We start from the raw sequence: 21,250 nt of genomic DNA on the forward strand, positions 1-21,250 counted from the left end.
GCCACTGCGTGGGGCTTATAAGGAGGGCTCATCGCCTTCATGGCTGTCAAGAGATCCGAGGAAACGAACGAGACATGACGAGCAAGTAGGGGATATTGAATGGGTTTAGTTAGGTTTAGACGTTTATGTGTATAGATGTTGTATTATTAGTTATTAGATAGCTGCCTAAGGTAGCTGTATATAAATCAATCGAATGTCATGGTATCATTTAGATTTTCCACAATCTCCTCCAATATCCTTATCCCTATCGCCTATAGTCCGTAGGTGGGTATCCACAAACCTAATTTAATTTCAACGTCCCGCGACAACAGACAGATTACAAGTAATCGATCAAAAGCTCAATATGCCCTCGCAGGGTTACTCGCCGGCAACTCCGTCGCCTGCCCCGGAACATGCGTCGAAGTAGTGGTCTGCCATCCCCCATGGTTAACCACACCACTACTCTGATTCTGATTCAGACCCCCCGCCGCAGTCGGCGCTCCGTATTTCATATACGTAGGTTCGGTCCCCACAGCCGTGCTCTCGGTCCCATAGCTATGTCGAAGCGTGGCATCCGCCGGCGTAACGTGCGCGGGCAAGGCATCCGGTTTCTCGCCAAACTCAGCGTCGCGGGCCGCGGTCTTGGGCTTGCGCTGCCAGAATTTGCGTTTCGGCGAGCCGGCCGTGTAGCCGTTGTTGGGGGAGGGCCCGAAGGCTTTCTCGCGCTTGTGGTGGCGGGCGAGGGCGAGTTCGAGGAAGATGGAGAGGAAGAAGAAGACGCTGTTGTGGGTCAGTTGAGTCTTGTTGGGTTTTGTTTGGGTGTGGAAGGGGGGAGGAGGTAAGCTTACGCTGCGATGATGGATACGGCGAATGCTGCAGTGTTGAGCTTGCATGCTGTATGCAGCTTAGGCAGGTGAACAGAACCACCGCTTCCATTGGAGACTTTTTGACCGGTCGCCGTGTTTCCAATTCCAAGCGGTGTATTGACGATGCCGGAACAGCTGTTGGCGCCGTGGCGTGTAGCATACGCAATGTAGATGAAGGCACCGGTGAAGGCAAGATCGAGTAGCATTCCGAGGAACGAGAAGAATGCAATACCACCGAGACAGCAGACGAAACCAAGTGCCAAGAGGGTATATATGACTCCCGCTCCTGAAATGCCTTCTACGGCTTTCACATAGGTAGAGATTCCTAGGCTATGGTTCGACAGGACGGCGAGGAAGTAGGAAAATATGCCGAGAATGATGGCTGCGCAGCAGAATTCGATGATGCGTAGGAAGAAGGAAACGCTCTTGAGAGCCACGCCGGCGAAGCCCATTTTGATGATGGGAAGATTTGGTATTTGGTGATGGAGTTGATGGAGTTGATGGAGTGGAGGGGGATGGTGTAGTGTGGTGTGGTGTGGTGTGGTGTACAAGTAGGGGTGACGAGAATCCGGGGGACAAGAGTATATAAGAGATGTGCGGAGCCCTAAAAGGTAGGCAGCAGGCTATGATTGTTCCAACCCTAAGATCTGGGATGATCGACCTCGGGAGTGGACTGGGTGGATTATTACTTGGTTCCTAGTTTCAACTATAGACGCTGTGACACATGATTAAAAGGGCAGTGGAATGTCGAGGAGGCTCCTCGTCAGAGTCTCTACGGAGATACTAAGAGGTACATTAAACTCTTTCCTATCAAGCGTTTGGATTTGAAGCTTTCTCATTCGTGAGGTTGCTGCGGAAAATGTAATGATGATCTGCTATTCCAACGTCATACATGGTCATCCCACATAATTTAGACGGGGTGGGGTTTGAGAATGATCTACTGTGTGGCGGTGCAGTGCAGTGCACGGACTCAGCCACAGTTTGAGTGCTGAACACCCCGCCCTTGGATGGTCCTTGATTTGCATGGGGATTCGCAGAAAATGTTGAATAAACAACCACAGTACAGTTTACGCGACTCTGGATTCTACCAAGTGTGAGAATGTCGTGGAATCTTATTTTGGTTGAAAAGAGTAGCGAATGAAGAGTTGTGTTGTTGTAACGTGCTACAGTATAGCGGAAGAGAAGCAGCTTGTAAGAGCCCATCGTTTCTTTCCATCTTCTGGAGCCATCGCCATCATCCATGCTACAATCATACAGTACATACAGTACCGCCATGCTCCAAGTATGCCAAAGCCGCTTTCAATCTTCCCAATACCCTCTACGTCCCAAAAGCTTTATTGAAACCAGTCAAAGTAACACGATACCTCACATCATTAACCTTGACCTTTTCAACAGCCTTCTTGCACCCCTCCTCGGAAATATCAATCGTCTCAATCATAGGCTTCAATTTCTTCTCACTCACAAGCTTCAACATAGCCAGTGCCTCTTCTCTGTTACCAATATGAGAACCAGTAAGTTTGCAGCCGTTAGAAGCAAAGTCCTGCGCCATAATCTCCGGCAATGGCTTGTCTGGCAACCCCACGTTATGGAACTCGCCATTGCAAGCAAGCGTGCCAAAGTAAGTAGGCAGGTCAAACTCGTTCGTCATATCTGCCGAATTGAGGATAAAGTCGAAGTTGAAAGCTAGAGGCTTCGCCCAATCCTTGTCCTTGGTCGAGACGAAGTGGTGAGCACCCAGCTTGAGCGCTTCGTCTTTCTTGCCAGGCGTATGTGACAGAGCCCAGACCTCAGCACCAAGGGCCCGGGCGAAGAGGAGGGCGAAGTGACCTAGGCCGCCGATACCGAGAATTGCAACTTTCTTTCCTGGGCCTACTTTGGCGCGGACAAGAGGCGAGTATGTGGTTAGGCCTGCGCACATCATGGGTGCTGCCTCGACTGAAGGGATGTTTTCGGGGATGGGGAAGACGAAGTATTCGTGAGCGCGGATGTGGGATGAGTAGCCCCCTTGCGAGAAGATCTGTTTGCCGTTCTTGTCCTGCATGGCGACTTCGCTATGGCCTTCATCCTCCTTGTACGGTGCACCGTAAGTATCTACCATAATCAGCAAGGGTCACATAAGCATACAGTATTGAAGTGCCGAGTAACATACCAACCTTGTGGGGACAATAGTTCTCGTTATGCTCCTTGCAGTTCTTGCATTTCAAGCAGGCTTGGATCTGGGCACCGACTCCGACACGATCGCCAGCCTTGCAGGTGGTGACTTTGCTCCCTACGCGGAGGACCTTTCCAATGACTTCATGGCCAACGCAGATGGGGGATGTTGGGAGATCACCCCATCCACCGGTTATGAGATGTACCTTTATTTGCAAGTTAGGAGTCGTGTAGAAAATAAAGAAGTAAACAGATTTGAGAGTCTTCTAGAACCAACATACATCACTGCCACAGACCCCGCAACACTCGCTCTGGATATCGACATCATGGTCCTCGAAGACTTTAGGAGTGAACTGTTGACTGTCAGAAGAGGTTAGGAAAGGAGAGCGATGGGATATACCTTTTCTTTAGTAAAGGTACTCCAATTCTTGGTATCTTTAATCAAGAAACCCTCGAATTGGTCGGGAGTTGCTGCCATTCTGAAGGTGGGGCTCGTCGTTTTGTTTCAAGGAGTATTCAACTGGGATGAAGACTGGGATCAAGGATTGTACGAGCTGATTCAGGGACTATTTGCAACCGTGAGTAATGTTTGTCTGCGGAGTAATTGCGATGTTTTTGAATATGCAAGGACTGACTGAGTATGAAGAGAATGTCGGAGATTTTCTTGCTATTAGATCAAGAAGCTAAGTGCGGTTCGCATGCATGAAGTCATAAACTCATCATGGCAGATAATGACTACTAACTACAAATTCAAATGCAGATTCAAATTCCCTTTCTTTGACACTTCCATGCCGATGACATCAGGACTGCCAGCGGTGACGTTGACGTTGTTACCCTTTCGCTTAGACTGGCCTAAGGCTTGCGGCTGATTCAGGGGCTTAAAGGCATGTATGTAGACCTGCCCCCTGCCTCTCGTGTCGTTTTCTGTTCAAAGACATACACCACTCGGGCTGAAGCAAAAGGTCATTTCACCATTCTTAATTGGAAATCACATGGCCTACCTAGCAAAGGAGTTGTAGATGAGCAACATCGAAATAGATCCCAACGCAGATTCCTTGGCCTACCTTCGACAAGCTCGGTCTGAAAGAGGCGAGACTTTGAAGGTAATATTTGGAAAGTAGAAGGAAGGAAAATCAAAATCAAATGTGATTTAAACAGGTAAGAAAAGAAGAGACGTTCATCTGGTAAAACACGTGTATCAAAGTCCATCATGACCTCCCGTTCAGCTCTGCCTCTTTGTGGCGGAGCTGGACTACCACCGTTAAACTTTACGGCTTTGGTCGTGTGAGAGACGAAGGAAAGCCAAAACAGGTATAAAGAGGCACAGGGAGACCACTGCTATATACAGCATCTGTTCTACGGAGTATCAGGTCATCGTGCAAGGGAGCCTTGATGGCACTTGGTATTTCATACATTGCATCAATAATGCGGGGAATGATCACCGCGTACCTGGAATCCTGGATGAATTGAACTTCGGATGAAAGGGTGAAAGTGCGCATCTTATTCGGTGCAATTGAAGAAAGCCATCCATCCCCATCTAACTGTTCAACCCCGCGAACGGAAGCACGGACAGACTACAAATACCGATACCGCATTTTGGAATTGTCGGCTTTCCCGAACCCCTGTGCCTCGCAATCCATGTCATGGCCAGCATCGAATCACATGAAGATGCGCAAGGACCCTTCACGTGCTCTATCTCGCACGTCCCTTTTTCCTCGGGAATGTTCGGTAATTGAAAAGCCACTGCTGTTACTAGTTTGTAAGCATGAATCGTGTGTTTGAAGATTGAAAATTGAAGATCCATAAGCAGAATTTGAAGCTTTTATGGAGTTGATCCAGATTACTAATGGGAAACCCGCGGAAGGGAAGTGCCGAAGTGGTACTGGAACTGCCTCAGACGAAGTGGGTTTTAATGGGTAGGAAGGTACTTTATCAAGAAGGAAGTTGAGCTTTCCAGTTGTAAAGAAACATCAACTTGAGAACACGCATCTTCTACCCCCCCCCCCCCCCCTTAGCCGTTTCCAGCCGATACTCCGAAATGCTTCTCCATCCAGCACGAATCCTTCCGAACCCTGTGATGTCTGACGTCTCATAGTTAGACCGTTCCTAAGATTCCCCGGAGATGTAGCTCCAGTTGCCGATTTCTGGAGAAGTGGGCTGTACCCCTGTTTCCCGTCTTCTTTTGGCCAGACCAGCGTCTAGGAGGGAATTACAAAGCTCACTTGAGATGTCTGATTATCCATCTGCTGATTGGCTGTACGAGGACTTTATGCGGAGAAAAGGCCTAAGAAGGGGTCTAGGGTGGTGGTGGGGGATGCCACTTGCTCTGGATCTTGGAGATGAAAAGCATAATTGACAGGACTTGGCTGCAGAGCGAAGAGCTATGTAAAACGACACTTTGTACTTTGTAATAAATGGATCATCATATCAATCAATCGGTCTGGCGGATCTGTATACAGTACAATTGCTCTACTCCGTGGCGAAACTCACATGCGCCTTCCATTCAAGCGGAGTAACACATGCAACCGTCTGGTGAGGAAAAAGCCATTACAAAATAATGGACGCGACGCGGCACAAGATCCGACTTATCTTCCTACGGCATAAACTAAAATGGAAAGTCCCCACAATCCCCGTATATGATTTCTCTCTTCAAGCCCTATTCATCCTAGCTCGGAATGCCTTCCTTGCATCTGTTGTTTGGAAATTATGTAGCTCCCCTCCCCACTACTCCACAACTTGGCGGAAGCTCCGTACTTAAGCATGAGCTTATCCCTCCGTGAGGATATTCCGGACGATTGAAATTTTTGGTGCTCTAGATCTTCTCCTATTCGAGTTTACCTTCAGCCTCTCTATCACGTACGGATTTATAAGTTGTTTTGCGCCAAGCTAGCAAGCACATGTGTCGCGTGTCAATAAAATGTCCGCCGCCATCATGAGTGCCGAGAAGAACGACTCGAGTTCCTTACAATCCCCAACTTCAGCAGATTCAAGTACGAAAAAGCGCAACTCTTCAGCTGCTGGGATTGATAAAGATGGGAACCCTAAGCCCGTCAAGAGGAGAGCGGCAAAAGCATGCGCCGCTTGTAGAGCAAGAAAGGTTCGTTGCGATGTGATGCAAAGATACCACATTACAGCGGACGGTGAGGTCACGTGTTCTAATTGTACTATGGATGGCATCAAATGTGTGATAGAGGAGAGCAAACGCAGAAAGTAAGGTTCAGTGGCTGTTATACAGGTTCAGATACTGACCCTGCACAGAAAGCATTTGAATGGAGAGCCAGCCGACCCAACTCCAGCGCCCAAGTCCGCCACAAATGGAGCTACGCAAGCCTGGACAAATGGAATTGTTAACCCTTCAGATATCGTAAATGCGGATAGAAGATGGAGCGGGTCACAAATGTCTAGTGATCAAGGAGATAATGGACATGTGCCCCATTCAATCTGTAAGCTTTGAATTTGAAATTTCCTGAACCATCTAACACATACATCCAAAGACCAAAACATGACCCAGCAGATTGACCAAGGAGACATGATGCGAAGAGCTAGCTATATACCCATACCTTCTCCTTACGCAGTGGAAAATAACGTGACATACGACTCGCTCCTCAAATCTGTTTCTATGAGTGGTGACCGAACCACAACCAGGCTCGAATCGCCCGCCCATCCTCCTGTTACTCCTGCTACGCCTGTTACATTGTCGAAGCACCAGCTGCCTGGTTACCTAAAACCACTACCGCAGCGAATAGCCTCTGTGGACGTCGATTACCTGGTTGCGAAGGGCGCATTATCTCTCCCCGAAACGCCTGTCCGAAATGCACTCCTCCAAGCCTACATCGAGTATGTACATCCGTATATGCCATTAGTCGACGCCCACGAAGTTCTGCATATCATCGATGAGGGGACTGGACAGTCTGGCGAACTAAGCCTGCTGCTTTTCCAAGCAATCATGTTTGCCGGCACGGCATTTGTGGACGTGGAGATGCTGAGGAAAGCGGGCTTCTCAACTCGAAAAGCTGCGAGGAAGGCATTCTTTCTGAAAGCTAGGGTATGGCAGACAACGATTCGCTCAGGATTTTGCTAACTAGCCTAGGTGCTCTACGATTTCGATTACGAACTAGATCGCCTTGCTCTCGTACAATCACTCCTTCTCATGACATATTGGTACGAGACACCAGACGATCAGAAAGACACATGGCATTGGATGGGCGTAGCGATCTCACTCGCACACACAATTGGACTACACAGAAACCCAGATAAATCAAATATGGAACCAAAGCAAAAGAAATTATGGAAACGGATATGGTGGTCCTGCTTCATGCGTGATCGACTCGTGGCATTGGGAATGAGACGACCGACGCGCGTAAAAGACGAAGATTACGATGTCCCTATGTTGACAGCGGACGATTTCGACGTCACTCCCCTTCCAATAAGCAACTCTATAATCCCACCGGAGAACACTCTAGCCAGAGACGTGGAAGCGCAAAAACAATTAGCAGAAATGTGCATAGCCAAGGCCAAGCTATGTCTATGTATCAGCCATGTCCTGAGCGCACAATACTCAGTCCTCATCAAAGACCAAGGAATGCAAGGCCAGGAAGGAAATACCCGCTCCAGCGTGATGCTGTTCCCCAAGAAATTGGACCAGACAGACGAAGTCAGACGCTGCGATACAGAGCTGAGCGAGTGGATTAACACGCTGCCTGAATCGTGCGTATATTCGAACGAGGTGACAATGGGTAGCAGCGGGCCATCTATGTTCGTGCAGAGATCATTACTGCACATGATTTACTTTACCACTCTTTCTGCGCTCCACAGACCACAAGTCTTGCCTTCAGGAGGCCTGCCAGATTCAAGTCGAGAACTCCAGGATCTCTCACGGAAGAAGGTTCGTGAAGCTTCGCGGGAAATCACTCGGATAGCGCAAGCGCTACACACTCGCGGGCTTGAGAAGTACTTGCCGACGACCGGTGTCACAGTCTTGCTTCCCGCCATCATCATCCACCTCTTAGACATCAAATCCTCCAACGACGAAGCTCGCCAACAAGCCATGGACGGCTTCTGCCAATGCATGGTGGTGCTAGAAAAACTACGCGACACCTACGCCTCGGCTGACTTTGCAACACAGTTCCTCGAAGCAGCTATCAAACGTGCCGACATTGACGTGGTGATGTCCAGCTCAAGGGAGCGCATGAGAGCCGAGGATGTATTGAGCAGCGGCAAGGTCAAGGAACTGCTACAGCAAAAACGCGTGGTTGATCGACGAACGCCACCTCTTACCGACGACATGATGCCCGATTTCAACGGTAGCGGCATGGTAGACATCGGCATCAAAATCCATAAAACGCACGACATCTCCGTCCATACCCCACCGGATAGCGACGGCAGTTTAGACCAGGAACAGGAACAGCAACATCAACATCAACACTTCAACCATTTCCCCGCTGCTGGAGACCTATTCCACAATAACGAGTTGGATCTCAATGACTTCCTGACCTTTGAGCCCGGCAACGAGATGTGGAATGTGCCGCTGGAGGAGGGCGCGCATGGGGAGAGCGGCGGCTTTATGGGCGATATGGAGTGGGTAGGTGAGCAGGCTAGTGCGGGCTGGAGTAGGTTTGGTACTCCCCAGGCAGAGCCTGGCGGTGGCATGTTTCGTGTGGAGAGAGGAGCTGAGGTAGATGTTGCAGTGTGATACTTTTTATTTTCTTTATTTTCTTTCCGTTGGCCTATAGAGAGAGGGAGGTGTTGCGGAGTTCGAGGGATGGGTGGATAAATACATAGTAACGGCGTATATATATCCGGTTCTGGAATTAACAGTACATATTTTCTGTTCTCTCCGTTTCTACCGAATAAATAACTTGTGTCCTGGATGTCTTGTCTCTCAACTTGAAGAATCTTGTCTTTTTTCATTACAGCTTCAAGTCTCTGCCTGTCTGTTCTTGTTATTGAACTTTCTTAATAGGAGGGGATTCTTTTACTTTTATACGGGTGTATAAGATATGAGTCGATTGACCTGGCAGTTCCTGTATATTGGTTTCCACCATTATATTTTTGCGTATTCCCTAGTTAAGAATGACTCGCACGATTCAAGGCTGGGTGGAATCATTAGATGTAATTGCAATTATAGTAATATTACAGTATACCTCTTCAAACAGTCGTCGAATTATCATCAATATGAATCCCAAATTGCGTCCGAGCCATCCCGTAACTCGCCCTAACTGCCTCACTGGCATACTCCCTCATACCCCTCTCATATACCTCCGTCACCCCTTTCTCCCACCCCCCCTTCTCCCCCAACAATCTCCCCAACAACGCCGAGTCTCTCACCGCTGTATTCGCGCCTATGCCCCCAGCAGGTGTCATGCTATGCGCCGCGTCCCCAATCACCGTCACACGCGCTTCGTTTGCCCACTCCGGGACCCCGCTCGGTGTCGAGCAGGTGATTTTCCAAAACGCAGCTTCAGACACGTTCATCTGCGCGAAAAGGGGGCGGAGGCGAGGATGCCAGTCCGTCGTCAGGTCCTGTGCGATAGAAGCGGCGGGGGCCCCAATCGTGCTGTAATCGTCGTTGGGCGCGCGAATGACTCCGGGATGCGAGCCCATGGTCCAGCCAAACTGCACGCTGGCATCATCCATATCGCCCGGCCGGACATTCGTGATGAGGAACACAGCGCCCTCTTTCCGCGAAGAATCGCGGATGGCCCAGACGCCTTCGCCTAGGCCCTTGAAGGCCGTGGTTGGCGCTTGTCCGTGGATTCCTCGCGCGCCCGTGTCGTACGTCTTGAGTTTGCCGCCCGATACTTGTTTCGCGATGCCGGAATAGATCCCCTCGCCCCCAACCAGCAGCTCCCCCTCAACCCCCTTCCCACCATCTGCAAACACGGCTCGCACGCCGTTCGGCGTCACCTCGTACCCCGTCACGTGGTGCGACCAGTTGATAAACGGCTCGCAGCCCGCCATGAACAACCTGCGCATATCGCCGCGCGAAATCCCTATCGTCTTGCCATCGCGGGATGTAAGGGACACGGGCGGGCCTTGGTCTTGGCGCTTTGGTTTCCCCTCCTCCCCTTCACTCGAAGGAGGGGGGGATCCAGTCAGCGCATCGAGGACTGTGAATCCACCGCCCGCCCCGGTGGTTTTCCCACACGTGTCCCAGAAGACCTGGAAATCGGCAGGGCTGAGCACGGATTCGATGGCGTCGAGACCCTCGGTTGATAGACGCAGTCTGTAGCCTTGGGCGCGGAAGGAGATAGAGGAGTCGCGCTCGTAGATCTGGAAGGGGATGTGGGCACGGAGGAGGGATTGTGCAAGTAGGAGGGAGGAGATACCGGCGCCGGAGATGAGGATTGGTTTTCGGGGGGGTGGGGGTGTTGCCATGGTTTTGGTGGTGAGGGTGTAGGATAGTGGGGGAGTGGGGGATGGAAGATGAATTATTGTACGGGTGGAAGATAGAGCGAGGCTTTTTGGATATCTCATACCCTGCCTGCTTTTATTATGTCTTTTCTAATCGTATAGGTACATATGAAAGAAAGAAAATTGCGATACTTAAATGACAAACCTGGAGAATAAATGATTGGATGATGTACTATGTTTGTAATTGATAGATAATTCGGATACTTATAAGCCCCGGATTTATCAGCAAGGCTCCGAGGCGAGTGCGAGCTAACCTGCTTGGGTAATACCAAACCAGATGCATAGAGAGAGTAATAAGAGGCTTTAAGTCTTTAGCTAGATAGAGATAACGCATCTCAGGTAATTGATTAATATACAATTAGGCAGTTATTCATAATGAATGCTACTTACCTAGCAGTCCTCTAAGTCCGGACTTTGACACCCGCCGAATTAGGCTTAGTTTCACTTATTATTAAGCGTTCCCTAACCTTGCTTGCCTTGACCTCCTCGTTAACAATCTTCTATAATAAACGGAAAATAACCATAATATAATTAATTTCTTCGCCGGTTCTTAGTATGTTCACGAACTGCTGTTTACCAGTTAGGTTCTATAACTTACATAGGGATAACGAACTCGTGAAGGGATGGAATTGCTGGACAATATTTTCCAAGTACTTAACAAATCGCCTCTAACGCCAGACGAGAAGAAGTATGAGAAAGGACCAAGCGCTATATAAACATACTGCTCGCAAGGGTATATGGCCCATCCACATGCAGCATGTCGGAAAACGCATTTCTGAGAAGACTCGTGGGTGGGATTGCGCCAGCATAACCCGCGCCTCGAAGGAAGGTTTCCTGCTTCGCTAAAACGAGTAGAACAGGTCGAAGTATAACATACTAGTCTTCTATCCGTCTCATGCCGGCCTAGCCAGCTGAGGTATGTTGACTTGAAGAGGTTTGCAGGTAGGGAGCTAGCTATTTTGGCGGCACCTGAGCTGCTATATCTGCGAAAGGTTATGTTAGGGGGAATAGGGGGATTCCGAAGAATTAATAATTCCGTTTTTTCTCATTTTAGAGCTCTCTGCTCATGCAACACTCTAAGGGATGTTGGGATTGACTTTTATCCGCCTGATAAATGTGCAGGAAGGAGTCTTATCAATTGTTGATACACGGCATAGATGACCTATAAAACATCCATCGACGCTCGTCTCAAAGGCCTAATACAATAACACCCTCCAAGAGGTCATATGGTTCGTGGAAAGAGTGTTAGTCTATACTGAAAAGCCAATGCCGGCTCTCTTGATGCTCTCTTTGTCTTGAACTCGTGCGTAAAGCTCTCACTGCGCATACCACTAGGATGATATCCTCAAATTTCACAATTGCTGTCAAGTTCCCATTTTTCATTCGTTCATTCGTTCGTTCATGCCTCGTCTGTACCCATTCTCACCTATAGTTGGTATGCAAGTATTGCTACGCTGAAACTGCTATCATCATCGAGGCCATATGCCCCTGTGTTTGGTGGTTCTAAGACCTTGCCCGACCATCGATGTGCATGCTTAAAGTTCTCATCCGCCCATGTGATTGCAACCAGAGCTCCGGTTGCGGGGCTTGGAGGTTCACTAGGGTTATTTATACCCTCCCACTTCTACGGTCCCTTGTTATGACTACCCTTTTCCTAAGAGGCACTCGAATTCCCATCTGTATGTATTCAGAGATCGCCCTTTACTGATCTTCCATGTTGCTACTAGGAAAATTATTAACATAATCATGATTATGATGACGCTTACGCTTTTGTATCTGACTTGGTCTTCATATGTGCTTGCTTTCGTATAAGCTCTGATATCAATATTGAACTGGATTGATTGAATTATGCGTATATCTCTAGGATATATATGTTAGAGAGAAGAAATGGTAGGATAACTGTTAGATAAACATTCGCTGTTAATAAACACCGCTCGTTCGTTCGTTCGTTCGTTCATGAGTGTTCAGTTTCAGAAAAGGTGTTCTTGTCGCAGTTCTAATCGCGCAGTGTTAGCAGAGCCGCAACAATAATAAGTAGGGTACTCTACCTTTCCGACGACTGCTCCGTCTCCTTTGTATCTAAACCCGTTGCTTAAAAGTCAAAAGTGCGAAACAATAGACATTTAATATGCAATGAGTTTCCACGCTGTGATATATTATCGACTGGAGAACAAGTGGATTCTTGATATTGAATAAGACATCTTGAGAAGTTTAGAATATTGGAGTCAATGAGGGAGCTAGTAAGAGCAAGTCAATATATGAGTCACCAAAATGACAAGACATTTGGTAAAACATATTATGGTGTATTATGAAAGTGAATGTAAGGCAAAGATTTAATTTAATTTTGTTTTATTCTTATTTCCTAAAAAGATCCTACCAGCGCAATGATAAAGCTACAATGTCCCCAATCCCATTCATCAACACCCCTAAGCCTTATTCGCACCAGCCGACCCGCTATCCTTCGCCCTCTGTCCATACGCCTTAGTCGCATAATCCCCATCCTTCACAATCAGATCCTGGGGCCGGTAATCATGCTTGCCGCTCAGGTAGCTCTGCAGGATCGCCTTGGTGCCATCAGCGTACCGCTTCTGCGCATCGAGGGACGTGCCCGACATGTGGGGCACCATGGCGTTGCCACCACCGAAGGGGTTTTTCGCATAGCGCAGAGGGTGGTCTTTTGGTGCTGGTTGAGGGAACCACACGTCTCCGCCGTAGCCGCGGAGGTGGCCAGATTTGAGAGCGGCGGCTACGTCTTCCTTGACGACGATGGCGCCTCGGGCCGTGTTTACTAACCAGGAGCCTGAGGGATTTGTTAGAATATGAAGGGAGGTAGGAAGTAGGAAGAAGGGGGGCATACCGGGCTTCATCTTGGAGATCAACTCCTTGTTGAAGAGACCGCGAGTCTTCTCGTGCAGAGGACAGTTGATGGTAACCACATCACACTGCGCCAACATCTCCTCGAGATTCTCCACTCTTCGGCATCCAATCTCCTTCTCGATCTCAGGCTTTAGGGGCTGGTAATCAAAGTATAGCAACTCCTTGCAGTCGAACGGCTTGAGACGTCTCAAGACTCGCTCACCGATACGACCGACAGCAACGGTACCGACGACCTTGCCCTCGAGATCGAACTCGTTCTTGGCTGCGCCAGCGACATCCCACTCGCCTGCTTGGATCTGTTCGTGGGCTGGCACGAAGTTACGGACGAGTACGAGGATTGTCATGACGACGTGCTCGGCCACGGACACGACGTTGGAGCCTGTTACTTCGGCTACTGTGATTCCGCCATTGGTGGTGTTGGCTGCGTTGAGGTCGACGTGGTCAGAGCCAATACCGGCTGTGATGGCGATCTTGAGCTTCTTGGCCTTTGCGAGACGTTCGGCGGTGAGGTAGCCGGGGTGGAAGCTGGGTTGTGTTAGAGGATGAGAGCTCGAAGTGAAAGGGAGAGGGCATACGGAGTGGTGATGATGATCTCGGCATCTACGAGCTCCTGGTCGAACTTGGAGTTCTCACCCTCCTTGTCAGAGGTAGTGACAAGAGTGTGTCCTTGATCCTCGAGCCATTTACGGATACCCAACTCATTCTCTGTTGTGCCTAGAAGTTCTGGGACCTGCAAGTAGGTATCAGCAATTGTTTCTAATCCATACGGTATTGGATATGGAGAATTGACTTACCTCTTCGGCGTGTTTGCCGCCATCGTATAATACAAGAAGAACCTTGACCTTTTCACGTTTTCCCGTCAGCGTTCTGATATGTCCAATGTTGTTGTGCAGGTGCAGGTTGCTGTGACCCAAGGAAGCTCGACGCGAAAGCGGGCTTGTTCTCGCAGCGGAAGCTGTAAAAAGGGATGCACGCGATGCAGCTGCTGCAAGAGAAGGGCGGGCAATTGATTGGGAAGCGATGCGGCAGAGTGAACGAGTGAGAAATACCATTGTGAAGGATTTATGAGAGACCTCCTTGTGTTGTGAGGGGAATGTGAGGGAAGTGGTGTGTTGATGTACTGTTGTTCGGAAATGCGGGGTTCGGGATCTCTGCTTAAAGACTCGACGTCAGCATTTATCCAGAAGTTTGGTTTCATATATGAAGCCGTTCGGATGATAGGACAGTGGAATATCCTCCCATCTACTTGCCGGGTGATGTTGTGAAGATGAGGAATGTGGAGTTGTTATGACTTACCTTGCAGAATCAACCGATGCGTGTTAGAAGAGGATGATATTCAGCTGAAAACAAGCATTTAAACCTTGGGAACAGCTCACTCCTTTATACCACCCCTCTCCCCCCACTAAACACATCCCTTTTCCCTCTTCCCCTCTTCTTTTGACCTAATGCAGACACCAACATCATCACTGGTCTCGCCCTCAAGACTTCCTTCTCCACTCCACCTCAAGCCCAGCGCCAGCCATCACCGCGAATGAATGGTCCCACGTCTCCGAGACCTACCGTGCCTAGTCAGGGAAAGATGGAGCGGAGCGGGGATGGCGGTTTACGTTTGACTAGAGGTCTAGCTGTGCATTTCTCGGTGAGGCTCGGTGGCTCGGTATACAGCAAGGACATTGGTTGCGGGGCTCTACTCCGTAAAGTATAGAGATCCTGAATAACATTTCCAATTCAAGCTTGTCTGCCTTTCCCTTTCCTCTGAATGTTTCATGTTCCCTCCATCATTTCATCTCATATCAATTCTCCTTTTTTTTTACAGCTTTATACCACCTATAGGAAACCAATATTTCGTATGTTTATGCTGATTGCGGGGTAATCTGCCTGGGCACCGCACCGCAACTATCGATAAGCTAAGCGGGGATGTCTCGGAGACTTCGGAAGCCCAAGGTCGTTGCGACCTCAGGTACTCTCGGTATCTTTTCCGAATGAGTTCCATCCTTCAATCCACTTCTCGGCCCTGAAGCACCGAATCGAACGATGATGATCCCGAAATGCTTATTATGGATCACCTCAGTAGTTTTAGTAATCCGGACCTTGTATGACTATTATATAATCACTTGAAACATGATCTCATTTTTTGCTTACGGGAGAGGTCAAGGCTGTTGTTGCTTGGACTCGAGTACCAGTACTGTACGCACATCTCAATTTGCTTGGCGCTGATGTCTTGATTGCGGGGTAATGCCCCTCCTTGCCTTGGGTATGCGACCATATTCTGTGCAACCATATGGTTAAACCTCCTCTGATTTGGTTGTTGAATCCTGTACGAGTAGATGCGGAGCCTGTTGTGATACAAATAGATACACCGCATTCATCCCATGTAGCTGCAGGACTCACTGTGAATATTACAACCCCAAAACCCCAAAACCCCAAAACCAGCTTCTCTTCTACATCACATATCCAGTGGCATTCCACCATACCATACGAGCGATCAATATTGAACACAGTAAATTCTAGACTTCATAAAACCAAAATCCAACAATCACTAAGCCAGCCAGGGCTCTTCGTACAACCGACTACTCGATTGGGAAAACATATCCGTCCCTGGCGGGCTGGCGGGCACTGTTCCTCAACAACCCCAGATTTCGGTATGTATGTATATCATGTGCCAAGTCAAGGCACGCATGGAAATTCTTCGGCTTACCATCGGAATCACTCCTTTCATACACGACTATTTCTGAACCTCAACCTATGGCGGGGGAAAGGAAACAAAACAAAGATCCATCACGTGTCCTAACCTCCGCAACGCCAGCATCGAAGAATTCCACCCACGCTCCTCTATCAGTCGCAATACTAGTAGTTTATGCATATGTATATTTACAACTATTCATATTCCAAGCCCTAAAGATGGGAAGTCCACATTGACAATATCCACGTGACCGACCCCCTCTGCTCAGCGCGTCTGAAACCCCAAACCGCACGCGTCTTGCAGCGTCGCATCGTACTGTACCGTAACGCAAAGCAAGGGAATCTTATAGATAAATTATTCACTTTACCAAGCCAGAAAGGAACAGAAATAGTAAATGCTAGACAGAAAAGGAGAATACCATAGGCAAAAGCTGAGCTAAATCAGACACTTATTTATGAGACCACTTTAAAAGGTGGAGAATCTAATGCATTTTATTTTTATATTACAGCCCACTCATAAACACCGTACCCTTCCTAACTTCCCCTGCGAGATAACTAGCCTTAGCCATAGTATCTACAGATCCATAGACCGACGGCTGCAAGAAATCTTCTCCCTCTCTCCACTGCCTTACACCTGCTTCGAGTGGAAGGCCAAGCAAGATAGTAACGCGTATAAACTGTCCTTGGATCCACTCGAGCTGCCCCGGTCGAAGGAAGCTCGTTATGAGCGAACCTTGGTCTTCTAATAACAGGGTTAACAGGTGACTTAATGGGCTCAGAACGTGCCATGGCCCTTTGGCAATAACATGGTGCCTATATTCATCTCTCTGTATCGCTCCAGGCCCAGCGTCATCTTGCTTCCTTGGACTTGGACACCTGCTATCCCAGCTACGGCTTGGAAGCAAAATCGATGGGTTAGTAAAGTCAGCGAGGCTAGATAACGTCGTTCGGTTTCCAAGGTAATAGGGCACGCTATAGCACACGGAATCCACGAGCCGCTGGAGGCGTTCTTGATGTAGGATAAAATCCTTATCTAGCTCTATAGCCGGAATTTGGTCTTGTGTGACTTCGGATTGGCCCCTTTCCCCGTTTGCATGAAGAATGACGCTGAGCGAGCCAAGAGCAATCTTGACTAGTATCAGGCGTTGAGAGAGCCATAGGTTCCATACGCTTGCGATTTGACAGGACGGGTAGACGTCGCACACCGAACGATAAGTAGGAATAGATGGGTCTATGTCTTGGGTACTAGTCAGCCTCCGCGGCTGCCAATGATTCGGCACGCTTCGTGCCCACGCCAGAAGCTGTGCATCAAGCCGTTGTGCCTGGGCTACCCGTTCCCGTTCCCGTTCCTGTTCATGCTCATACTCATACTCCCTTGGGCCCTTTGCCAGGAAGCTGTCGTGCTTGGCCTGGAACTCGGCGACGGATGCCCCGATCACATCTAGTGCCATGCTCAGGTTGGGGGTAGCTGCGGCTGCCCCAGCACTTGGTTCGCTGCTCTTGAGCCATGAGTACGCGATGCTCTGCAAGGGCCGTTTCTGGCGCAACGCCGATGAAATCTCAATGTGGAGAATATATTTCCGAATATATGCGTTTGCGTTCACATTACTATCTAGCGTTGTCATTGGGAGTAAGGACACGGCGCCCTGAAGGTGTATGGGCGTGGGGGAGCGATACCCGTATACCGCGACGATATTCTCGTAGAACTGTAGGGCGAGCACGGCTAACATTGTTGCGGGCTTGTCCTGCTCTGCTAGTATATCGTTCTGTAATATACTCCGCAGAGATGCGATGGCCGCCGTATAAGACTGCCGTGACCATTGCAGGCTGAGGCTCCTTGAGTCGCGCCGCCATAGGGAGAGTATTACCGATGCCACGGCTGCGATGGCCAGCGATAGTACGGAGTCGTGCCGCTGCGATGTATAGACTGGCACGAGGGTCTCGAAGAAACCACGGGCTGATGCGATGTCCCGACCTTTGCTAGCTGCATAATAGGCGAAAAAGAACGGTACGGCAGAATCGGGATCGGGATCGGGATAGGGTTCGCGGAGTATAAGTGGAACCCGAACCGAGACTGGACCCCCCCTAGCCCCCTCTGCCGGCGACTCTTGACCGGGAATTGGGAACCTGTAATTCTGGTGTTTGAACCTGATCCTCGTCGGCGGTCTTGCTCTATAACCGGAGCAGTGAAGCTGAAGGCGCTGACATGCCTGGCACTTGGGTTTCGCTTCGTCGCATTTAACACGTCGTTCCTTGCATGTCCCACAGCCTGTAGAAAGCCCACGGTTTACCATAGTATCGGTAAGGTAATAATAGTAACGTTGCCGAAACAGGTAGTTTTGTTGCGACGAAGTATCTTAGTGATTATAAGCGTTGTGCTGCTCTTATATAAGCTTGTTCTTGGTTCCATCAATGCATACCTTGCTGCGTAAACTCCGCCCTGTCATGTGTACTATGTGCGGGTTCCTCGGACGTCGACAATAACATACGAAGTCATTTCTTATAATATAGATCTACGTCAAGTGGCAGGGCTGAGTCCCTTGCGGCGTAAAAGTATTTCGTGCCCCGCCTTTTCTATAGTTAAGATTTAAGGTGATGATCGAGCGATCTACTGTATCTAAGTACAGTTCCTAGTCATATGATTGGCCAAACAGGTATGCACTAGTCTAAGCGTATATTTTAAACCCTAAAATGGAATTAAATTACTTTTACGCCGCACGGAGTAACATCTTTATACGCGTCAATGTGTGCGCTGTGCTTGGCATGCATATCAAGCACCAATCATCATCTTTCCTCGCAAAACAGTTACTTAGTTAGAGCTAATGTCTCTTCTCTACATATACGAACGATCTGCAAAAGTAGCTGAGCAAGATTGACATATTGGCACGTGCATTTCAAAGCACTCTACGGAGTATTGACTTGCAAAGGATTGCAGCACCAGTCATCAGTCTCCCTCGCAAGATGTTACTTGATACAAGCTAGCGAGTTGAGAGAGATTCTTCTTCAATGCGGTGGGTAGATGGGGTTCTTGTTTATCGTTATGACTCTAGGCGTCGGCGGGAGAGTATAAGTTGAGGAGAGAGAACGGACGAGATTAAAAAACCCATCTAGTAATCAACACTGGATGAACTTTCTGTGCCTACAAGCTCACTTCCATTGCTAGTCTTCAACCATGAAACTTACTCTTGCCACCCATCCTATTCTGGCGGCCTGGATGCTTTCGCTGACAGCCACCGCAGCCAACGACTCAGACTCTCCCACTCTGCCGCTGAGCACCGACTCAGCTTTCAACTTCCAATTACTGATAACCCTCGGCGATGCCATAACCGGTGGAGCAGATATCGGGCCCGTCCTAGGCGCAGCTAAGAACATCATCCCTGGAGACTTCTCCTCGTTCAGCGAGCAGTTCTATGCGCTGGCCAACGATACCAAAGCCCAAGCTGCGGACCCAGAGAACGCCTACGATGGCATCAATGTGCGCGAGACGTGGTTCTCGGCGTCGCAGTACTTTCGGCGCGCCGACATTCTCCTGCACAACGACTGGGACAACCCTCTCCTTACCAGCTTGTGGGCTGAGCAGACGGCGGCTTTCGACGCCGCCATTGCGGCGTTGCCTATTCCGGGGCAGCGAGTGCGTTTTCCAGCGACCAAGGGTAGCTTCACCATTGATGCCATCTGGTATGCAGCATCCGCTAGCCCTGATGCCAAACTGCCTACGCTGGTGATTGGGAACGGGTTTGACGCGGCCCAAGAAGACTCCTACCACTACTTTGTAGCCTCTGCCCTAGCTCGTGGCTGGAATTGCATCACGTATGAAGGCCCCGGGCAGCCCACGATCCGCCGAGAACAAGAACTAGGTTTTATTCCCGACTGGGAGAATGTCGTTACTCCCGTCGTGGACTATGTCTTGTCAGAAAAGGCCAACGTCGTGGACGAGAACCGGCTCGCGCTCGTGGGCAACTCCTTTGGCGGCTACCTCGCAGCGCGGGCCGTCGCCTTCGAAAGCCGCATCTCGGCAGCTGTCCTCGTCGACGGCGTGTGGGATCTGTATGCTGGTTATTCCGCGCAACTAACACCCGATATAAGAGCTATATATGAGGCGGGCAATTACTCGCAATTTGATCAAGAACTCCTCTCGCTACGCGCAGCCGGGAAACTGTCTAGCGACGCGGCCTGGGGCGTGGACTACGGCTTGTGGGCATTCAACACGCACTCCCCTTCGGACTTCTTTGATCAGACCAAGAAGTATCAGCTCGAGTCTGTTGTTAGCCAGATCAACGTACCTGTGTTCGTCGGCAGCGCCCAGTTCGAGAATATTTTCCCAGGCCAGCCGCAACAGGTCAAGGATGCTCTGGGGGACAAGGCCACGCTCTATTTGTTCAACGGAACTGCTGGGTATCATTGTCAAACGGCGGCTGGACAAGAGATGACGAGGGCTGTCTTTGCATGGTTGAATAAGACTTTGTGATATCGTAGAAGATGAATGTGATTGTTGTGCACATTGGACTCAAAGGCAAGCATGGGAATCCGTATTGAATCCTAGTAATAGCAGAGGGCTTAAATGGAAGAGAAAAGAAAGATAAGAGGAAAGCTATTATACATAAAATAAAAACTCCTTATGTGTGTAGCAATGTGTCTGTATTCTAGAGGGTGAAGTGTTAAGTACGCTACGAAATCAGGTTTTGATGCCAGCTGACTAATTCAATGTTCCCACAAGACCCTTATACTCCAATAGTTTGTGTGCATGCACAAGGGCCGCGAAATGAAGAAAAGAATTCAACTAACGTGAAGGGATATACCTTAATACCCCCCTCCAGTTTGATCCATATAACACCATAATCAGGTATACAGAAATCGCAGATGCTCTCCTATCGTACCTGTATACTTAACATATTCTAAAGTACACCTACGAAAAAAATCAGGAGATTTATTTACAATATCATCTGATTCCCGCAATTTTCATAACGTTTGATAAACCCCTCCCCCACTCCCTTCCCTCACCTCAATTCGTTGAAACGAGATACCATACCCAACTCCGTCGCGAATTCAAGTGGAGTTCGGATTGAAGTTCTCCAATTGAGGACTACTTCGAGGAATGGACCAAGTTTTTATTTTTGGCTTTGCCTTTGGAAGATTATGATGATATGATGTGATGTGAACTTGCAATACTGTAATTCTGTAATACTGTAAAGATTGAGGACGTTTGATTTAGAGAAGAGGGAGGGGATTTTTACGTTCATGTTTATGTTTATTATACTGATAATGGGTGGGGGGCTGGGGGG

The 21,250-nt window shown here is 48.9% G+C and overlaps 6 protein-coding genes across 6 annotated transcripts; 2 read left to right on the plus strand and 4 right to left on the minus strand.

Moving 5' to 3' along the window:
• Positions 1–338: 338 nt before the first annotated feature.
• LHYA1_G008997 (uncharacterized protein) lies at positions 339–1,297 on the minus strand (the record flags this gene model as incomplete). Its single annotated transcript, XM_031153901.1, has 2 exons — positions 339–759; positions 828–1,297. 2 exons carry the CDS (start codon positions 1,295–1,297, stop codon positions 339–341), a joined length of 891 nt encoding a protein of 296 aa, XP_031001120.1.
• Positions 1,298–2,163: 866 nt separating this feature from the next.
• ADH6_1 (NADP-dependent alcohol dehydrogenase) lies at positions 2,164–3,474 on the minus strand (the record flags this gene model as incomplete). The annotated part of the gene is made up of 4 exons (XM_031153902.1): positions 2,164–2,936; positions 2,995–3,202; positions 3,278–3,349; positions 3,397–3,474. 4 exons carry the CDS (start codon positions 3,472–3,474, stop codon positions 2,164–2,166), a joined length of 1,131 nt encoding a protein of 376 aa, XP_031001121.1.
• Positions 3,475–5,913: 2,439 nt separating this feature from the next.
• On the plus strand, positions 5,914–8,688 carry CTF1-BETA (Cutinase transcription factor 1 beta; the record flags this gene model as incomplete). The annotated part of the gene is made up of 4 exons (XM_031153903.1): positions 5,914–6,206; positions 6,255–6,439; positions 6,491–7,041; positions 7,087–8,688. The coding sequence occupies 4 exons, from the start codon at positions 5,914–5,916 to the stop codon at positions 8,686–8,688; spliced, it is 2,631 nt and encodes an 876-aa protein (XP_031001122.1).
• A 455-nt stretch (positions 8,689–9,143) lies between these two features.
• LHYA1_G009000 (putative FAD-dependent monooxygenase) lies at positions 9,144–10,373 on the minus strand (the record flags this gene model as incomplete). Its single annotated transcript, XM_031153904.1, has 1 exon — positions 9,144–10,373. The coding sequence occupies one exon, from the start codon at positions 10,371–10,373 to the stop codon at positions 9,144–9,146; it is 1,230 nt and encodes a 409-aa protein (XP_031001125.1).
• Positions 10,374–12,835: 2,462 nt separating this feature from the next.
• aciA (Formate dehydrogenase) lies at positions 12,836–14,338 on the minus strand (the record flags this gene model as incomplete). The annotated part of the gene is made up of 4 exons (XM_031153905.1): positions 12,836–13,209; positions 13,267–13,811; positions 13,862–14,016; positions 14,081–14,338. 4 exons carry the CDS (start codon positions 14,336–14,338, stop codon positions 12,836–12,838), a joined length of 1,332 nt encoding a protein of 443 aa, XP_031001124.1.
• Positions 14,339–19,140: 4,802 nt separating this feature from the next.
• Positions 19,141–20,436, plus strand: FUS2_1 (20-hydroxy-prefusarin hydrolase; the record flags this gene model as incomplete). The annotated part of the gene is made up of 1 exon (XM_031153906.1): positions 19,141–20,436. The coding sequence occupies one exon, from the start codon at positions 19,141–19,143 to the stop codon at positions 20,434–20,436; it is 1,296 nt and encodes a 431-aa protein (XP_031001123.1).
• Positions 20,437–21,250: the final 814 nt, after the last annotated feature.

Source organism: Lachnellula hyalina (assembly GCF_007821495.1).
Source record: "Lachnellula hyalina strain CBS 185.66 chromosome Unknown contig00285, whole genome shotgun sequence".
In the NCBI taxonomy this organism is placed as follows: domain Eukaryota; kingdom Fungi; phylum Ascomycota; class Leotiomycetes; order Helotiales; family Lachnaceae; genus Lachnellula; species Lachnellula hyalina.